We start from the raw sequence: 21,451 nt of genomic DNA on the forward strand, positions 1-21,451 counted from the left end.
AACTGTGAGAGACCTCCAGGTGGACACCATTCGGAAAATTCAGATGGCTTTCAGGGACGATTTTATGGGGATTACACAGATTAAGGAGTGCTCCAGCCGGTTTTAAGACCGCCCACAGTGTCTGAGAGCGCGGCGCACTCCGAGCGCCAATCAACAGGCTCACACCTCGCTGAAACAACGCCACGGAGCCGCTCATGGCGCGGGACAAAAGCACCTCCGTGTTGGTCTCACAGGACGGGTTTCAGATGGCTTTCAGACGGCTTTCGGTGGCTTTTCAGTCGTGTGACTATCCGAGAACTTGTGCATGAGCTGGACATGCCAGAACATGGCCTGTGAGGCTTCATCACGCCGTTGCTTTGCGCCATGCGGCTCCACCGCGACGCATGGAATTCTTCCACACGTCTGTCTCACTGTGCCGAAAAAGTGCAGATGTCCACGTCTTCCGCAATTCCTGTGGAAGTCAAACGACGTCCCGGATCAACACAGCGTCCAGTGTGGAAATGAACGGCACATTTCACTGTTACAGGAGTTTTTGTCATGGAAAGAGGAGCGGAGGAATTCCGCGCGTCACGGTGGAGCCGCATGGCGCAAAGCAACGCCGTGATGAAGCCTCACAGGATATGTTCTGGCATGTCCAGCTCATGCACAATTTCTCGGATAGTCACACGACTGAAAAGCCACCGAAAGCCATCTGAAAGCCGTCCTGTGAGACCAACACGGAGGTGCTTTTGTCCCGCACGATGAGCGGCTCCGTGGCGCATCCCTCCGCTTCTCTTTCCATGAAAAAAACTCCTGTAACAGTGGAATGTGCCGAAAAAGTCTTGATGTCCACGCCTTCTGCCATTTTTGTGGAAGTCAGACGATGTCCTGGATCAACAAAGCCTTCACGTTGGAAATGATCTGGTTGTTTCAGCGGGGTTTGAGCCTGTCGATCGGCACTCGGAGTGCGCCGCGCTCTCAGACGCTGTGAGCAGTCTTTAAACCGGCTGGAGCACTCCTGTAATCCCCATAAAATCGTCCCTGAAAGCCATCTGAATTTTCCGAATGGTGTCCACCTGGAGGTCTCTCACAGTTTCTGGAAAAATTTGATGCAGCAAAGCTCCAAATCGTTCAGACATTTATTCGCAATAAAAATCCGACGAGAGGGGTGGAATGACGCAACTGACAGGCGTGAAAAAACTCACGCATGCGCACGAAGGTTCAAGCTTGGCTGATGCAATCACACGTGATTCAAATCCATATGGTTTTTGCAAAAAATGAAAAGGTCAGATACTTTTCTAACAGACCTCATATATATATATATATATATATATATATATATATATATATATATATATGTGTGTGTGTTGACAGGTGATGTTCTTCATCACCTCTCAACACGCCACGGCGATCCACATGTCGACATGCACTCCTGACGTGGTAAAAAAATAAAAACATTTATTATATGGCTGTGACGCTATGCATGCTCTGATTGGCTGATTACTGTTCGGATTTTTTCCCATATCCCAACCGGTTACCATGACAATCAATCCAGAAGGCGTATTTTCGTGACAAACCAGAAGTAAAAAATACAATAAAAAAAAACTAAGTCGGACATAAACCTACTCCATAAATATCTAAACAGTATCTGAAAAAATACAGATTGAGAGCTTACCAGCTAACAAATGGACCATCTGTTAGCAAGTTCTTCATGGAGGTGAAGCAATCAGGTCTGACTATGAGCTGTCAACAGCTTTCATATTCCAGTGATACTGTAAGTCTGTGTGTTTATATATACCAACCCCAATTCCAATGAAGTTGGGACGTTGTGCAAAATGTAAATAAAAACAGAACACAATGATTTGCCAATCCTCTTCAACCTATATTCAATTGAATACACCACAAAGACAAGATATTTGCTCATTTTGAAATGGATGCCTGCAACACATTTCAAAAAAGTTGGACAGGGCAACAAATGACTGGGAAAGTTGATGAATGCTCCAACAACACCTAATTGGAAACACGTGAGTATCATGATTGGGTATAAAAGGAGCATCGCCAAAAGGCTCAGCCGTTCACAAGCAAAGATGGGCAAGGATCACCACTTTGTGAACAACTGCGTGAAAAGAAAAAAAAAATAGTCCAACAGTTTAAGAACAATGTTTCTCAGCGTTCAATTGCAAGGAATTTAGGGATTCCATCATCTACAGTCCATAATATAATCAGAATGCTTTGACATGCACTGTCAACTGTGGGACCTTATATGTAGACAGGTGTGTGTCTTTCCAAATCATGTCCAATCAGCTGAAATTACCCCAGCTCCAGATGCACAGTAAAATGTCAAATTAGCTGACTATTATAAAGAAAGAAAGAAAGAATTATGAAAATATGGATGCATTTTGTTTTAATTTTGGTGCTATATGCCCAGAGAAATTAAGTCATAAATATGAGGAAATTCATGGGGATAAACACTCAGAAACCTCAAACTGTTAGGCATATGAATTTGGGTGACATCATCTCCCTGCAATTTTACATTGCTCTGTGTGTGAACACAGTGGGAGTGAAACAAGACTTCATGGTAGCAGGGGTGGTGGCCAAGTGGGTTGTGTGCTTGGTTTCAGTGCAGATGGTTCTGGGTTCAAATCCCTGCCATGTTTCTCCATGTAATGTGGAGTTGCGTCAGGAAGGGCATCCTTCTTAAAAATTGTGCCAAAGTCGACATGCAAATGCACCTCGGATGTGCTGTGGCGACCCCGAGTGGAACAAGAAGGGAGCAGCCGAAGGGACTTACTACTGAGACGTGCATGTTTTTCTGAATACACCACAGATTACAAAGAGGCGGAGAGATACATTTTTTGATTGCAAAATACAAGAATTTGATTTAAAAGCCAAATTAAAGCCAGCCATATTCCATTTGGAGACGAAAAAAAAAAAAAAAACAGGCCAGACTGACTGTGCACTGGAGTAAGTCATGTAGTGAACACAGGAGGGGTGACCTTCAGACAGCTAATAGTCAGCACCTGAGGTTACGTCACTTTTATGGCTAAAAATAGCTCTCCATCTGTGTGCATTTTTCAGATGCTATATGGCTAATTTTATTTTTATCAGTTACATCTGCACAAGTTAAACAGTAATTATTCATAATCTGGTATATAATTTTTTAAAAGATAGTGTTGATTGCAGTGTGATATGCCCTGAAGTAGCAAGTAAAATTAATAAATAAACAAACCACAAACGCAACCACCACTTACGTGATAGGGAAATTGACAATTGTGGGGTTCTTTTCCACAAAGAAGTTGTTCTTGGTGAATCTTTTGATGCAAAAGATGAGGTACGGTGGCAGTTTCATCAACTGGAACCTTTTCAGAAAATTCTCTTTGTACGTTTTGTATTCCTGAGAACAAAAGAAAAAAATGCATTAATAAAAGAACTTATATTTAAGTTCCACCAAATTCCTGAGTAAAAGCCTAAAGTTTATAATTATTCAGCAAACAACAACTTTTATTTCAAACTTTCAGATTAAACACCGTGTCTTTATTGACTGCATCTAGAAATCATTCATTCTCTGAATTTTAAACTTTTTTCCCTATTAAATGTCTTTCAAAATATTGTTACTAATCTCTTTTAGTGGTGCGACTTAGCTAAAGTTTCTATAACCAGGGTTGTAGCCACAGTGGGCGACACCGTCTGGTGTCGCAGACTGAACAGTCTGCCCCTAAAAATTGGTCCGTCCTGCCTCCACTGCGCATGAATAATTTCGGAGCTCAGAAGCTTGTCTGAGATGGAGTCTCTTCACCCAAAACAATCAAAGACATTAATGGGATTATTTACCATCAGATGACAAAGTAAAACCGCTTAAATTTGTTCACTCTATGCCTTCAACATGGAACATGTTGCAAAAAGACTGGAAATTGACTGAACTTATTTAATTGAGCAACTTTAAGTCCAGACTGACAACACTTGAGATAATGTTATCGAACTGCAGTTGTTTTTCATAATGTTTGTGTAATTTTACCTGTGCATTTGTTACTGTAACTTTTGCTGCCTCTTGGCCAGGACTCCCTTGAAAAAGAGGTTTTTAATCTCAATAGGGCTTTCCTGGTTAAATAAAAAAAAAATTCTAAAGTCAGTTTTAAGAAGAATGAGGCCATTTTCAGAAATAACGAGGCAATAAACTCTAACGTTTTCAAATGCTCATGTAGCCATGGCGCTCTGATCGCTTCCTCTGTCTTTTATGATGAAATAATGCTGAATCTATGTAGAAATGATTGTTATACAATCTGTCGCTGAGATAGAAAAGGATGAAAATGGGCAAAGAAAAAAAATAACTCTGAAATTCTGCAGGGAGCCAGGTGCCACCGTAGGCCCCCAGCAGGGTTCAGGGGCAGTGCCCCTAGTGGGGGCCCACAGGTTTTGGGCATTTTAGAGGCCACTAGAGAGACCTAATTTCCTGAATTTCCATTTTATATTTTTTGTATCTTGGGGTATGTTGAAACCTGACTGTAATAAAAGAATCTGTCAATGTAGACCTTCTTTCAGTGATATCTGCCTCATGCTGTAGCATATGTACTTACTATAGATGCCATAGAATTGGACAGATATCACTGAATTTGTCAAAAACTATTCTGTAAGTGTCTTTCCTTAACCTGGAATGAGCTCTGAAATATATTGGAACTTCATGCAAGTATGTGTAAATCATGAAGCAATCAGGTCTGACTACGAGCTGTCAACAGCTTTCATATTCCAGTGATACTGTAAGTCTGTGTGTTTATATATACCAACCCCAATTCCAATGAAGTTGGGACGTTGTGCAAAATGTAAATAAAAACAGAACACAATGATTTGCCAATCCTCTTCATATTCTTCTTCTATATTCAATTGAATACACCAGAAAGACAAGATATTCAATGTTCAAACTGATAGACTTTATTGTTTTTGTGCAAATATTTGCTCATTTTTATAATGATGCCTGCAACACATTTCAAAAAAGCTGGGATAGTTGCACCAAAAGACTGGGAAAATTGACGAATGCTCAAAGAACACCTGTTTGGAACATTCCACAGGTGAACAGGTTAATTCGAAAGAGGTAAGTGTCATGATTGGGTATAAAACAAGCATCCGCAAAAGGCTCAGTCATTCACAAGCAAAGATGGGACGAGGATCACCACTTTGTGAACAACTGCATGAAAAAAAAAAATAGTCCAACAGTTTAAGAACAATGTTTCTCGACATTCAATTGCAAGGAATTTAGGAATTCCATCATCTACAGTCCATAATATAATCATAAGATTCAGAGAATCTGGAGAACTTTCTACACTAAGTGGCAAGGCCGAAAACCAACACTGAATGCCTATGACCTTTGATCCCTCACACGGCACTGCATTAAAAACCGACATCATTGTTTAAAAGATCTTATACAATCTGCATGGGCTCAGGAACACTTCATAAAACTATTGTCAGTTAACACAGGTCATCGCTACATCTACAAGTGCAAGTTAAAACTCTACCATGCAAAGCGAAAGCCATACATCAACAACATCCAGAAATCCCGCCACCTTCTCTGGGCCCAAGCTCATTTGAAATGGACAGATGCAAAGTGGAAAAGTGTGCTGTGGTCTGATGAGTCTACATTTCAAACTGTTTTTGGAAACCATGGACATCATGTTTGCCGGACAAAAGAGGAAAAAGACCATCCAGATTGTTACCAGCGCAAACTTCAAAAGCCAGCATCTGTGATGGTATGGGGGTGTGTTAGTGCCCATGACATGGACAACTTACACATCTGTGATGGCACCATCAATGGTGAAAGGTACATCCAGGTTTTGGACCAACACATGCTGCCATCCAAGCAACGCCTTTTTCAGGGACGTCCCTGCTTATTTCAGCAAGACAATGGCAAGCCACATTCTGCACGTGTTACAACAGCGAGGCTTCGTAGTAAGAGTGCAGGTACTAGACTGGCCTACCTGCAGTCCAGACCTGTGGTCTACTGAAAATGTGTGGCGCATTATGAAGCGCAAAATCTGACAAAGGAGACCCCGGACTGTTGAACAACTGAAGTCATACATCAAGCAAGAATGGGAAATAATTCCACCTACAAGGCTTCAACAATTAGTGTCCTCGGTTCCCAAACGCTTACTGAGTGTTGTTAGAAGGAAAGGTGATGTAACACAGTGGTAAACATACCACTGTCCCAGCTTTTTTGAAACATATTGCAGGTATCCATTTCAAAATGAGCAAATATTTGCACAAAAACAATAAAAAATCAGTTTGAACATTAAATATCTTATGTTTGTGGTGTATTCAATTGAATATAGGTTGAAGAGGATTTGCAAATCACTGTATTCTGTTTTTATTTACATTTTACACAACATCCCATCTTCATTAGAACCGGGGTTATATCATTAAAAAGCACACAACCTGAGCACCAGCTGTTACCGGAGTCTAAGAATTCATCAAAATAAAAATAAAATTGATGCAGGACGATTTCATCATGCAGGCAAAATATAACTTAACATTTTTGGTTTATCTAGGTCCGCACATTTACAACAAAAAGTAGGTAAAAGAGGAAATTGTACATCTTACCTTTGATTTAGGGTGATGACTGCAGGATTAAAAGCTTGTTGAGGGTCAAATTAGTCCAAAATAAAGCATAATCTAGAGATGGAGAACTTTAAAACTGTCACACAGAGTTACAGGGCTGCAGCTGCATAGATCAGCCTTTAAATTAATTAAATCATCATAAAGTGTAAATTTATGTAAATTTGATAGCTTAACTATTTTTATATTTATTTTGATAGCATCTGTACCTGGATGTGTTGCTGTATATATATATACATATATATATACATATACATATATATATATATATATATATATATATATATACTATATATATATATATATATATATATATATACACTCAACAAAAATATAAACGCAACACTTTTGGTGTTGCTCCCATTTTGTATGACATGAACTCAAAGATCTATAACTTTTTCCACATACACAATATCACCATTTCCCTCAAATATTGTTCACAAACCAGTCTAAATCTGTGATAGTGAGCACTTCTCCTTTGCTGAGATAATCCATCCCACCTCACAGGTGTGTCATATCAAGATGCTGATTAGACACCATGATTAGTGCACAGGTGTGCCTTAGACTGTCCACAATAAAAGGCCACTCTGAAAGGTGCAGTTTTGTTTTATTGGGGGGGAAACCAGTCAGTATCTGGTGTGACCACCATTTGCCTCATGCAGTGCAACAGATCTCCTTCGCATAGAGTTGATCAGGTTGTCAATTGTGGCCTGTGGAATGTTGGTCCACTCCTCTTCAATGGCTGTGCGAAGTTGCTGTATATTGGCAGGAACTGGTACATGCTGTCGTATATGCCGGTCCAGAGCATCCCAAACATGCTCAATGGGTGACATGTCCGGAGAGTATGCCGGCCATGCAAGAACTGGGACATTTTCAGCTTCCAAGAATTGTGTACAGATCCTTGCAACATGGGGCCGTGCATTATCCTTCTGCAACATGAGGTGATGTTCTTGGATGTATGGCACAACAATGGGCCTCAGGATCTCGTCACGGTATCTCTGTGCATTCAAAATGCCATCAATAAAATGCACCTGTGTTCTTCATCCATAACAGACGCCTGCCCATACCATAACCCCACCGCCACCATGGGCCACTCGATCCACAACATTGACATCAGAAAACCGCTCACCCACACAACGCCACACACGCTGTCTGCCATCTGCCCTGGACAGTGTGAACCGGGATTCATCCGTGAAGAGAACACCTCTCCAACGTGCCAAACGCCAGCGAATGTGAGCATTTGCCCACTCAAGTCGGTTACGACGACAAATTGGAGTCAGGTCGAGAACCCGATGAGGCCGACGAGCATGCAGATGAGCTTCCCTGACACGGTTTCTGACAGTTTGTGCAGAAATTCTTTGGTTATGCAAACCGATTTGTTTCAGCAGCTGTCCGAGTGGCTGGTTTCAGACGATCTTGGAGGTGAACATGCTGGATGTGGAGGTCCTGGGCTGGTGTAGTTACACGTGGTCTGCGGTTGTGAGGCTGGTTGGATGTACTGCCAAATTCTCTGAAACGCCTTTGGAGACGGCTTATGGTAGAGAAATGAACATTCAATACACGAGCAACAGCTCTGGTTGACATTCCTGCTGTCAGCATGCCAATTGCATGCTCCCTCAAATCTTGTGACATCTGTGGCATTGTGCTGTGTGATAAAACTGCACCTTTCAGAGTGGCTTTTTATTGTGGACAGTCTAAGGCACACCTGTGCACTAATCATGGTGTCTAATCAGCATCTTGATATGGCACACCTGTGAGGTGGGATGGATTATCTCAGCAAAGGAGAAGTGCTCACTATCACAGATTTAGACTGGTTTGCGAACAATATTTGAGGGAAATGGTGATATTGTGTATGTGGAAAAAGTTTTAGATCTTTGAGTTCATCTCATACAAAATGGGAGCAAAACCAAAAGTGTTGCGTTTATATTTTTGTTGAGTGTATATATATATAATCTTCAACTGCTTTTCCGGTTTCGGGTCGTGGGGGCAACAGCTCCAACAGGGGACCCCAGACTTCACTTTACCGTGCCACATTGACCACCTCTGACTGGGGGATCCCAAGGCGTTCCCAGGCCAGTGTGGACATATAATCGCTCCACCTAGTCCTGGGTCTTCCCCGGGGTCTCCTCCAAGATGGACGTGCCTTGAACACCTCCTAATAAGTGCCTAGCAAGTGCCTGGAACACCCTTGGGAGGTGTTCCAGGCACTTACTAGGCACTTACTAGGCTTAAAGGTTAAAGTCTTAAAGTCCAAGTCTGGGTGTCCATGACAACTGCCACAGAAAATGTCAGGCCTCTAAGTCCATTATTTGCTGAGATATTCTACCTTGAAAATGGCTCCAGAAATGACGGCCATAATTTTTGCCTAAAAAATGGCAGACCCCATGCACACTAAATTGGCCATATCTCAGAAACCACTTGGCCCGCAGGCCTCAAACTTCAGATTTGTTGTTCTGAATAGTCTGGGAATATTTGATTAAAATTTGAAGAAAATCTGAGACAAAGTGCATGAGGCCCTCATTGATTTGACATGGAATGACCCCTTTTCAATGTTATTTATTTTATTAATTTAGACTTTGGCAGAAACATGCAAAAAAGAACTCTGATATTACAAATATTACAACATAAATGTCACTTTTGTGTCTATTAATTTTGCTTTCAATGCATCAAAAACCACTCAAATTTAGTTAAAATAGGGCTTGCCAATAACATTTTAGAGGAATAAAAACCTATAGCTTCGGGGGTCTCCGCTTTCTCGACCCCCTTGCCCTGGATCCCACTAGGGTCCTTTAAGTGGGGCCCCTGTACCCCCGGCTGTGAGCCATGATCGCATAATTTACCCAGCACTAAAATGGTGCTAGCTAAAACCCTGTCCATAACAGTTATTAATTTTGTCATATAAGCACCAAATATGGGACACATATTATAAATTAATTAATGTTTATTTTCAGATGTCGAGGCATGTTGGAGCTAACCTCTAATAATCTAGAGGGGTCAAAATTTAAAATGTTCCAGTCATATTGAAAGGCATGCCATATTATTTGCAAGATCATAAATATTCCAAAAAGGTATAGTCTGGACTATTTATGTTTGAATGTTATGAATTTATGGGGTAAAAACAGCAGAAAGGATGACAAAGGTCAATTTCAAAAGTTAAAGTCACTCCAATTTTGGTATAAAGTGATGCAAATTATTGGTTGACTTAATAGGGCAGCGCAGTCTCGTTTGAAACCCTGCATAATGTCGCATAATTTAACCACTTCTGAGGACAGCCTGCAATTGCACAACACAAACACAGCATCACTTCTAACGGAAAAAAGGTGTGCTGTTTTGTTTTTGACTGCAATCATCAAAGCAGTCGTGAGAAGTGCAGTTTTTATCAGTTCCAGTGGAGAAGGGAAGACGAGGCAAATGGGAGAGGTCATATCGGTAAGTGTAAGCCTACACACCTAGCCAGAGTAGGTGCGTTCTCTCACCTGCACAACCGCCTTGACATGTTTTGAGCTCTGGGTCATAAACAAATCGCAACACGTCCACTTTCCACCGCATCGTCACTTTTTCTTTGCCTTTTCCCTTTGTTTGGCGTGAAATTTTCCCAAAAAAGTGCAGTGTTTCTGATGGAAACAGATGAGGGCTGTCACCGGATTTAGCATTAGTCATATGTGTCATATCCTAACCTTTTAGCGCCCGCCCTCAAATGAGACTGCGCTGCCCAAAAGGGTTTTAAAAAGAAATACTATGCACGGTCTGTCATGCTTAGTTATCATATTTATGGGGCAACATATGTCACAGAACCCAATGGACATTAACCCTGTTTGACCTTTTACTTTGGAGACCAAGCATTCAACACAGTCAAAACTCTTCCATTTATTAATCCTATTAGCTCAACCAAAAATTTGCATAACTTCTTACTAAAATTAGAGCAACTTTAATCTCTGACCCATGTACACACTGAAATTGACCTTTATCACCATTTGTTCTGTTTTTAAACCCTAGCAATCCATCATACATATATAGTCCAAACTATGCATTTTTTAAATCTTTATGATTAGACAAACAATACAGTATACCTTCCAATACAACTGAAACATTTTAAGTTTTGACCCCTGTGTAATACTTCATTGACCCCTGTAGGTCATTAATGATCAGTTTCAGGATGCCTCAACATCTGAAAATAAACAGTTAATTTAGAATATGTATGCAAAATTTGGTGCTTTAATGACAAAATGAACAATAGCCTAGCTATGATGCCCCACAATTTGGAACTCCATTTCTTTGTTCCTTCTGGAGTGCAGAACAAAATATTAGTGCAATCCAATACCGGAAAACTGATAAACTTCAGCAGAAGGAAATACGTTAGCTGATAGCAGAGAAAAGAATGAACTGGCACCTTCTCTGTGCTGCCATTGAACTTGGCCAGAATGTTGAAGAGAGGAACCTGGGGGATGATGAGCTGCTCTTTCTCATCCTTGTACAGTGGTGCTGTTGGGAGGTCAAGGGTCAGGAACAGGAAGGTGGACTCAGACATCTGCTCTTGGTACTCCTCTGTCAGGATCAGTGCTTCTTTCTCTTCTGGTGGCTGGAAAAAAATAAAATAAATAGGCATAATTCTGTTGTAAATGGACTCTGGTCAGATATCAGGGCTTGACAAAAATAATCTTTTCTTAGACCTTAGAACAGTGGTGTCCAAAGACATTCCAGGAAAGGCCAAGAGGGCGCAGGCTTTTTTTTTGCCACCACAGACTCCAGCAGGTGATTTCCCTGATGAAGTCATCCTATCTGCTCAAAGTGATGTTAATTAGTGAAATCACCTGCTAGATTCAGTGGCTGCAAAAAAGAAGCCTGCATCCTGTTGGACTTTCCTGGAATGTCTTTGGACAAAATTACCTTAGCGATTCCAACCTGAAGTACAGAACCTTTTCTGTAACTTTAAGCTTCTCTTGTCAAGATGACGCTTCGCTTAAAGTGTGAATTTCTTTTATACTGTGTCAATAAATCTTAACGAGATCATACTAGAATTTAATGGACACATCACACATTATTTAACATCCTGGTTAGCAACACAACATCAAAGTATTCATGACTGTAAGTCTATCCGTTCACATGCTGTAATAATTAGTGGTCACTGATGTATTTTATTGCTAATTATCCCTTTCACTCAGCAAGCCAGCAGGTGCACTTCCGGAAAACGTCTTCCTGATATTTCTCGCCGTGTGATGTACATTTTAGATAAAGCAGAAACATCCCAATGGCCAAAACAGTGTGAGACAAATGCTGCTACCTCTGATAAAGTTTCTGAGCTTTCATAAAAAGTGATGACTCAGATTTACATAGAATGTAGAATGTTCACCCCAAAACCCTTAATTTTTTTTGAGAAACCTATTTTACTACCACCCTGGACACACATGTGAAATCTCCAAAACACTGTTTGTTAAATTTGAAATCTCAGAAGCAGTCTGGTGCATTTTCAGGTCAATTTACCCACCAAATAATCTCCAAGAAATTCAGTTTTTTTGTTGGGTCAGGTCAATTTTTCCACCCCAGAGAACTTGTACCGTGATGATAAATTTGTGTGAAAAGACTATTTTCCCATATTGGCAAGATGACAAAACTATAACACAGTCTGTCATGTGGATTACAATACAGCATTACTACTATTTAATAAGTAAGTTCCTTCGGCTGCTCCCTTGTTTGCACTCGGGGTTGCCACAGCAAATCCAAGGTGGATCTGCATGTTGAATTGGCACAGGTTTTACGCCAGATGCCCTTCCTGACGCAACTCCACATTATATGGAGAAATGTGGCAGGGGTGGGATTTGAACCCGGAATCTTCTGCACTGAAACCAAGCACATTAACCACTTGGCCATCACCCCTATTACTACTATTTGGTAAAACCACATATTCGCATTGGACTGTTACTGTTCTCTCTCTGCATTTATCCAAACATTTGACATCAGCAATTTCTGCTTTTATAACAATTGATAGTGTCTTTAAAATAAACTAAAATAAAATTTGATACAAGTAAATCTGCATCTACTGTTCATTTAAGTAACCAATATAACTTTTAGTTCCCAGGAACATTGATGTGGGTTTAAATTATATTCTTACTCACGTCTATAAATGGGAAACGCAATAACATGGATTTTTCATCCAGTGCTGATGTCAGCATTTCTAGGATACTCACAACTGAAGTGTTGTACAAAATGACACAAACGTTTTTTACATCAATATCTGATTTCTACGAGCATATTAAATATTTATTATAGTTTCCTCCACATGAATATGTCACTGTCATGTATCAGAAGAAATCACAAACTGCATATTTAGCAGACTAACATATCATGTTTGCATGGAGACAGTTTGAAGGAAATTCATCCCAAAGACAGATTTTGATTTGTGTGAAATAATTTGAGTAACACCAAAAAAACCTGATAAAATAAGATTAAATTAGTGTATCGCCCGTGAGGATCTACGGGCTCTAGATTGGGTATGAAATAGGTAAGCTGACATTTTTCAAGGGTGGTAATAAATTAAGCAATGACTTGGATTGGCATGTGACTCCAGAATATTTTCAGAACCTTAGACCTCAACAACTTTTAGAAGAAGAACTCAACTCTCTAGTCAAATCTACTTCACAGATTCTCACCACATTTTCACCGCAGACACATATTAGGCCTGGGAGTGTATTGCAACATCTTACATTATTTTGTTCGGTATACGCCACACTGCAGTCACACTGCCTTCACTGTCTTCTGCTGGACAAACTACATAATGACACCATTTCCAGCAGTCAAAGTGTTTTTCTGCATTATGCTGTAAAATAAAAGTTCTCATATCAGCTAAAATAATGCCATTAACAATGTTTCTGAAAAGCTCATAATCAGCCGACATAATCAGCCAACAGATGTAGCAGTCAGGCTCTAGCATAAACTTTTACCACCTTGAAACTAACCAGTGATATTGTTAATTTATTAACAAGACAAGTAAACTCACTAAATCTGGGTGTGGAAGTTTCTTCGAGAAGATGCGCATGGAACCTTGAAATGCTTTGGTAATGATTGCTATTAAAAGAGACAGACAGACAAAAAAAAATAGTAATTCTTAAATTGCTTTTAGGACAACATTTTTCTAGCTCAGTCTAAATTAAATTCTGTGTCAGGAAATCAAAATGAAACATTGCTCCACATTTACTTTTATAATTAAAAGCTAAATGGCATTCTGAATATATTACCTAAGACCAACAACTGTAAGCGTTTCCTCTTAACTCACATGACTTTTTCTTGTTGCCTCCCAGAGCACCGTGTAGAGCATTCAAGAACCACGTCATGAAGTCCACAGCATCGCCTACAAAACACAAAGGATTTAAATAAAAATCTCCATTAAGTGCTTATTTCACAAAAGCCATTGATGAGAACCACAAAATCTACAGCCAACAATTGTGTGTGGAAATACTTCATACCCTGCTTTGTAATCTGGAAGTTCTTCTTGCTGCACAATACCACAGCCTGCAGCATCTCGTGAGGAGATACGTGGGCCTTGAAGTTTCTTGGATTCCAGAGTTTGCGCATCAATTCCCCAAACCTCTGCACCAAAAGGAACATGATGTCCCCTGGTGGCCTGCGGATTCCTCTGTAATTTTCTTCCTCCAGAAAGTAGTTTCGCAGGGGTGGAACGTTGGAAAAAGCCTTTAAAAGTGAAGCAATAGAGAAGTAATGTTCCATTATTATTTGAGACACTTAGGACAAAGTCTAGATAACATTTTCCCTGAGAAAGACACATACCTGTAACACCACATTCGCATAGTCATTAGCCTTGATGTTATTTAGTCCTACAATTCCTGGCAGATAGGTTGTACCATCATAGGCTCGGTACAGTCTGCCCTGCTTGTCCAAACCCGAGATGTGTTGTTTGGTGAAAGTTGGCTTCAGCACATACTACAGAGAAACAATTCAACAAATTATTGAGAGGTTTCAGTTTGATAATGTTGACAAACTGGAGCAGCACTCACTAAAGCAGATACTGTGTCAACAAGAGCATCTGCCATAGCTAGACCTCTACCTCGAGTCAACCAGACTGAAGTTACTGAACAATGTACCGACTAATCTCAACCATGTTCATCAAAATGTATGATAGTGCTATGCCAGCCAATGACAAAAATTCTCTGCTGCTTGTGTTGTCTTACTGGTATTTATCCTACGGCATTAGAAAAGAGCAAATGACACCATGGCATGTACTGTCTTGGCAGGTGTGCCACATTCATAGCATTTGTAAAGTCAAAAATTATTGGATGCAAGTCGGAGAAAACGATTTGAACATATATGCGGGTTGGATTATCATCATAACAACTACAAACACTGGGGTTGTACGTCTTTGAGGTGGTAAAGTGAAGCAACCACAGATATAACAGAAAATACCTGAGTCATAACAACACTTCCTTCGCTTGGAAGTCATAGACATATTAACTACCTTTTCGTAAAGAAGAAACAGGGCAAAGTCTTTACTAAGGTGCAATCTGCTGACCCTGTCACACAATAACATTCCTGTTAAGAAACTAATGCTGTTACAGTCAAACATATGTTTAAAAATGACAACATTTCTTAACCTTACTACTTTGTCTGGAAACAGCTATTTTCTAACTCTGTCGCTACTTCTCGTATCAAGCATTGAAGCAAAAGCTGCAGTCTCACACACGTCTTCAGCACCATAAATGATATTATGGCTCTTTGTTCACATTTCGTGAACCTGGCTTAAAAACTAGAGGTGCACCGATCGATTGGGCACCGATCATTATCGGCCAATCACGCCTTAATCGGTGATTGGCAAAATGCGCCGATCAAAAGGACCGATCACAACAGTGCAGGCAGTAGTGCAGGGAGCACTTGGTCCTGTCATGACACGCTTTCCTCTGTGACGTAAACTCATTTTGACTTCTGGTATGAGCTGGACGGACAAGGAGAGCAGTCGCCATCATCTAATGTAGTCCATGTCCGTCCAGCTCATATCAGAAATCAAAATGAGTCAAATGGCTCAGAGATCTAAATAGACTGCTGTGTAATGAATGGAACCACACTGCCATCTAGTGGATATCCAGTGTGCGTGAGTGTGTATTTGTGAATCAGTAGGCATTTTGATTTTGTTTATTTTTTTCATATGAGTGTAGAGGTACAGAGAGTACAAAGAGGCTTTGTTCATTTGATTTGCTTATATTGTGAACTGCCATGATACTGGAATTGACAACAAAGTTCGAAATAAAAAAAAAATTGATTGATTGATTTGTTTGTTGATCTGTGGATTTCGCGAAAAGAATGTCTCAAAATTACGTCACAGAGGAAAGCGATGAATGTATGTAATTGGTGATCCACAAATGCTGAAACTCAATTCACATATACAATTTCCAGTTTTACAAATGTAACTTTTTTTTTCTTTTTTTTTTTACAAATTAAGTTTTATATTTGCAAATACAACATTATTTGCAAAGACCAATTTATAAGTTACAAATATGAAATTTGCATTTGTGGATATCTGAACACATTTGCAAAACAATGATTATTTGTAGATCACCCTGTGTGCATTTACAAATATTAATGAGACAATTTTAACCCCATAGAATGAGGGCTGTATTTTACATTCTCAATGTATTCTCTGTAGGTTGTAACCTGAGCAACATGAAACATGGAAAAAAAAAAGCTTGCTGGTAGAACAAAGTCAGTGTAATAAAACAAAAGTTGGCAGTTTATTCTAGTGTCTTTATTTGAATGCATGTTTTTTGTTTTCATCATTAAGTTTTAATGCAAAAATAGTCCTATACATTAGACCTATATTCTTATTTTGGGCATGATCCAAAATCAAATATGTACTTGATCGGTATCAGCAGATCAAAATTTCAGTGATCGACCTAAAAAAATCCTGATCGTTGCACCTCTATTAAAAACTATGCTTTTGAAGCTGCTTTTGTGCATAATTAGTGGCGTCAAACTCATGAGTGAATAAGCAACTTTTGCAAAATCCATCAATATGGAACATGCAGACTGTAAAAAGTGATGCGACAGAGGAAATCTGAGCTCAGATTCAGAACTCCAAAATTACCCTAAATCAATTCTCCAAGTCCATGCAAGAAAAAAAAGTTGACCAGTGTTATTATTATAATTATCAGTATTATGTTTTTTTTTCTACTTCTATTTTGTCATTTGATTTTAAAATGGACCACAATGGAAATGTGTTTTCACTTTCTTGTGTCATCCATGTATTTTTAACATATTTACATATCTCGTACAATTATATTATGTACTTAGATTGAACTTACTGAATAAAATCATGCATGCAGACACGCTTTTAATATATAGATGATTTACTGCCCCCTGCTGGAATGGTGTGTGAGTCCAGAATGTTAATATCAATGTCCATTGTTAAGTGTTGTTTGCTAATGTATGTAGCTTCTCTAAAAATATTAATCCTGTCAACGTTCAGTTTTGGCACCGTTCATCCTTGACCCAAAATACTCGTACGTAAGTATACCAAATGGCAAATGTTAGCTCTCCCCAGTTTGTGCGTGATCAAAATTCTATGCACGCACAGCTTTTAGGCTTTCTGCAAACTGCTGTAAGCAGGTGCTTTTAATCTGACAAACAGAGACTGTGGTGGAAGACATTAAAAGCACAGTAATATAACACTCAACTAAACTGACTAAACCAACTGAACTACAAAAACACAAATCAATAACACTAACAACACTATTAATCTAACATGAACTACAATAACATTTAAACCCATGAACTCCCATAGTGCACTGCAGCACAATGTCCACTGTTTAATGGTTAGCTAAAATCCCTCATTTCTCCTCCCCCCCCCAAAAAAGTCCTATCAACTTCCTGTTTTTGCAGCATACATTCTTGACTCAAAATACATACCAAACGGCAAATGTCAGGTTCTCCCCAGTTTCACTGTGACCAAAGCCATACCCACGCACGCACACAGTGGCCACATGGCTATTATAATATAAATGACGATAAAATAACAACAATAATAATAATCATCATAATAATGTCCATATGATAACAAGAACCTAAATAATTTATAAATACATTAAAACAGTAAATTAACATTTAAAATATTATGTAATTAACAGGAAATAAAAGTTCTAAAACTGTTACGGTCAAAGGTTCTAAAAACATTCTGGACTCACATGCCACTCCAACTCAGTATAGAAACATAATTTATTATCATCCCTGAAAAATGTCAGCTATCCATTTTACTATCCATTTTTCGTACAAGCATTCTAGAGCCTGTATGCCCACGGTCAATGCACCAGTGTAAACTAGTCAAGCAAGTGAACTCATGCTTTTATGAATGTTGAACTTTGCAACACAAGTTGTTCAAGTTTTCTGTTCTACTGAAACCAGCATTAATCAAAGTCAGACCATACCATTATTTGTCAAAGTCCTTCAGGTGCGTGATTCTGTCTCAAGTGAAAGTGGCTGCACTCTATGTCTAAAGCAGTAGTCTAAAACTGTAATGACCCAAGGACCTCTGTCAAGGCTTTGTCTACCCAGGTGGGTAATTTCAACAATTAAAGGAAAGCCTAGGTATGTACCCTCTAAAATGCAGTGAGTGAATAAATGAATTGTTAACACCACAACTCAAAAAGCAACAAATGCTATCAACTTAAGTAACCAAAGTAAAAGACGTGTGTGCCACCTGCTGGACGGTTGGTACCATTATAATCAGGTGTAACTGTTGCACTAAAAACTTCTTCAAAACAGGAATGTACTGAATCAGACAACTATGACATTGTTTTTTGTTTGTTCGTTTTCCCCCAGCTGAAATTTCACATCTTGCATTTTCGAAAATCCAGTAACTCAAACACTATGGTTTCAGAAATGGTCATGAAGTGCACTTTGGTGTGAAAGCTAAAACCTACAGATACTGTTCTCACATCTATTTATGCTGTGTAATAGGACATCAGATCTGACCAAAATTTATCATCACTTGACATAAATTCAGGTGTCTCTTAGCACTTGACTACCTGCACACTTGAATGATCTAATTAGCTTGTGGCAGAACAGGGAGAGATGGAAAATATGTAGGTTAGGTGGTACTTCAGGACCGAGTAGAGAACCACTGCTTTAGAACATGAGAACACAAGGATTTTCCTTGTCACCACTTTATTACAAAACTATTATTTTGCGTAAAACTATTGTAATTGGGTAAACTTTATTATGTGAAGTTGCTGTTTCTTTATTTCAAACTCTTTCAGGTGTTAATATATTGTGAAATTATCCTTTGCATTTAAAAAGCCACTCTATAATCTGGTCAACGTTTCTGTTGTATTTATTTTATTTTTATTTTTCAAAAAGCTATCCTTTCAGGCACCGTTTTGAAACATCAGCATTAGTATCAAACATTAGTATTAAAAATACTTAATATAATACTAAATAAATAAAAGAGAACCACACCAATGACTTGACTAAAGAAAACTGTCTGTAAAAGGAATGATTTTTGTTAACAATACTAGTTTGTCCAAGTATGTACGGGCTTTGAAAATACTTTGGTAAAACTGCAAAAATTGTCACTGTTCAAATACATATGGACAAACAATTTTAGACATTGTTCATGTCAGCATTATGATGACAATTTCGAATCATCAGATGCTAAATATCTCTCATTCAAACACCAGTTATTGGTTTGGGAAAATATTCCTCCTCCGAGATGATGGATGTGTCTTGCACAGTAAGTGAACGTGGAAAACTCCAGAATCAGACCCAATCCATATCAAAACTCTACATTTGCACAAGGCTTCCAGAACTGCAAAAATCTGTATCTGGATGCAGTGTTACTACTCAAATACTTTACATATTTGAGAAGAACTGAACCCCAACCTTAAATCATTTAAAAGAAAGTAATTTGCAAAGTTGCTAATTGACTGAGACATCAGGGCTAGAGCGTTGTTCTGAAACTGGAAGTGTGCAGTGCTCTCCCAACAATGATGGCTAATTTCAGGAGTGGCGCAGAGTGCCAAATCTTTAGTGTTTGTGCACTTTTTGCATACAGTTTTCCCACCATACACTACATGTGGTTCTCTCAGTAAGGCCTGCGTTAACACTGCTTACACATAAAATTTAAAAGGACATGTTGCACGTTATATAACATTCCGATTAAGAATACATCAAAGTATTCATGATTGTAAGTCTATCCATGCACATGCGGTAACAATTAGTGGTCGCTGATGTATTTTATTGCTAATTACCCCTCTCACTCGGCGAGTTAGTAGGTGTATTTCTTATTACTCAACATTTCTCGGTGTGTGATGTACATTTTCAGAAAAGTAGAAACATTCTTATGGCTGACAGACCAAGTGAAATTAACGCTGCTACGTCCGAAAACGAAGATTCTGAGTTTTCATTCGAAAGTGATGGCTCGGAATTACATAGGATGTACAGATAGACAGGAGGCAACACACTTCACCCTGAAACTTCTTTTTTTTTTCAGTCTCTCAGATTTTAGAACCTAACATGTGGTGATGCTGCTGTTTGCGTCGCAGGATGCCATTTTACTGCTTCAAGGAACATCGATACAGCACGCCTCCACTACAATGTTTTACAGACTGCCTGAACATGCAGATCTTACAATGGAGAAAGTCAGAATATGTTATTTTCAGGAGATAATAGGCATCCTATCTAACATAGCAGGATCGTGAGAGAATTCTCCGGCTGCCGATCGTGCGCGAGCCGTGCATGAGGACTTCTTAGATGAAGTGGACTTCAGATACTTAATCTTTGGAAATCATTCAACAAGTGGGAAAGTGCTTGTTCAGTTTTTTTTGCCCCTTTTGTACTTTGTCCTCCTTAAGCCCCTTTCACACCGGTCCTGCATACAGTTACATATGGTGCGTATGTAATAATGCAAGAATGTCTGCATCAGTTGCACACAGTAAAAATCCGGAAAAAATTAAACATGTTTAAACATTATTTAAATTACATTATTTAAAATTAAACATCTCATTTTTTTTTTTAATTTAACATGCTTAATTTTTTGTGTCCATTTCACATTGCCCTTTGCGTCCCTCAGTGTATTGTGGCACTAGGCTACAAAACTCTGCATCGTCATGACGCAACTCTATGTTTGCCCGGTGTGAAAGGGGCTTTAGTAGAGCTGGTCCGATTTATTTTTATTTTACTTTAAGAGTGTGTCAGGATCTCGATGTGTGGGGAGTCTGTTCTGTAATGGAGCAGCACGCTGCTTTAACCCCATTGTATCTCCCGCCGTGAACGTCGAACTGTGAGCTGTTTGATCACAGATGTATTTCTTAGATGTTTCAGTTATAATCGATGGCTACACTTATAAGCATGCACAAAGCTGAGCCTCTAGCAGAGACTGTTTTTAACAGGTTGCGTTCATGATGAATGTGCACTCGCACCAAGTCTTCTCACAGTGGATAGCGGCTGCTGGTTTCACCATGACTGCATCAAAATGAACAGTTTTCACTTAAAAATGAGTCATCATCAGAGGTGTCAAGTAACGAAGTACAAATACTTCGTTACTGTACTTAAGTACACTTTTTAGGTATCTATACTTTACTCCATTACTTATTTTTCTGCCTACTTCTGACTTCTACTCATTACATTTTCACACAAGTATCTGTACTTTCTATTCCTTACATTTTTAAAACAAACAGCCTCGTTACTCTTGGCTTCAGTTTAATGTTTATATATTATGTATATATATTTCCTGTCATGTGCGCCTGTAATCAGGTATCATTAGTGATTGATCTCTGCTCCCCTCCACAGCATGTCTTTTTCCTGGTTCTCTCCCTCAGCCCCAACCAGTCCCAGCAGAAGACTGCCCCTCCCTGAGCCTGGTTCTGCTGGAGGTTTC

General features: G+C 39.3%; 1 protein-coding gene across 1 annotated transcript in view; it reads right to left on the reverse strand.

The window, feature by feature from the left end:
• Window positions 1–714: 714 nt before the first annotated feature.
• usp39 (ubiquitin specific peptidase 39) overlaps window positions 715–21,451 on the reverse strand; it is a 28,153-nt gene continuing 7,416 nt past the window's right edge. The window contains exons 5-11 of the mRNA XM_034170339.1: window positions 14,362–14,514; window positions 14,040–14,265; window positions 13,850–13,924; window positions 13,574–13,641; window positions 10,970–11,158; window positions 3,224–3,373; window positions 715–725 (exon numbers count right to left, since the gene is read on the reverse strand). Of these exons, the coding sequence (XP_034026230.1) occupies window positions 3,227–3,373; window positions 10,970–11,158; window positions 13,574–13,641; window positions 13,850–13,924; window positions 14,040–14,265; window positions 14,362–14,514 (858 nt within the window). The 3' untranslated portion in view covers window positions 715–725; window positions 3,224–3,226. The remainder of the gene's footprint in view (window positions 726–3,223; window positions 3,374–10,969; window positions 11,159–13,573; window positions 13,642–13,849; window positions 13,925–14,039; window positions 14,266–14,361; window positions 14,515–21,451) is intronic.

Source organism: Thalassophryne amazonica, chromosome 5 (genome assembly GCF_902500255.1).
Source record: "Thalassophryne amazonica chromosome 5, fThaAma1.1, whole genome shotgun sequence".
NCBI classification, from domain to species: Eukaryota; Metazoa; Chordata; class Actinopteri; order Batrachoidiformes; family Batrachoididae; genus Thalassophryne; species Thalassophryne amazonica.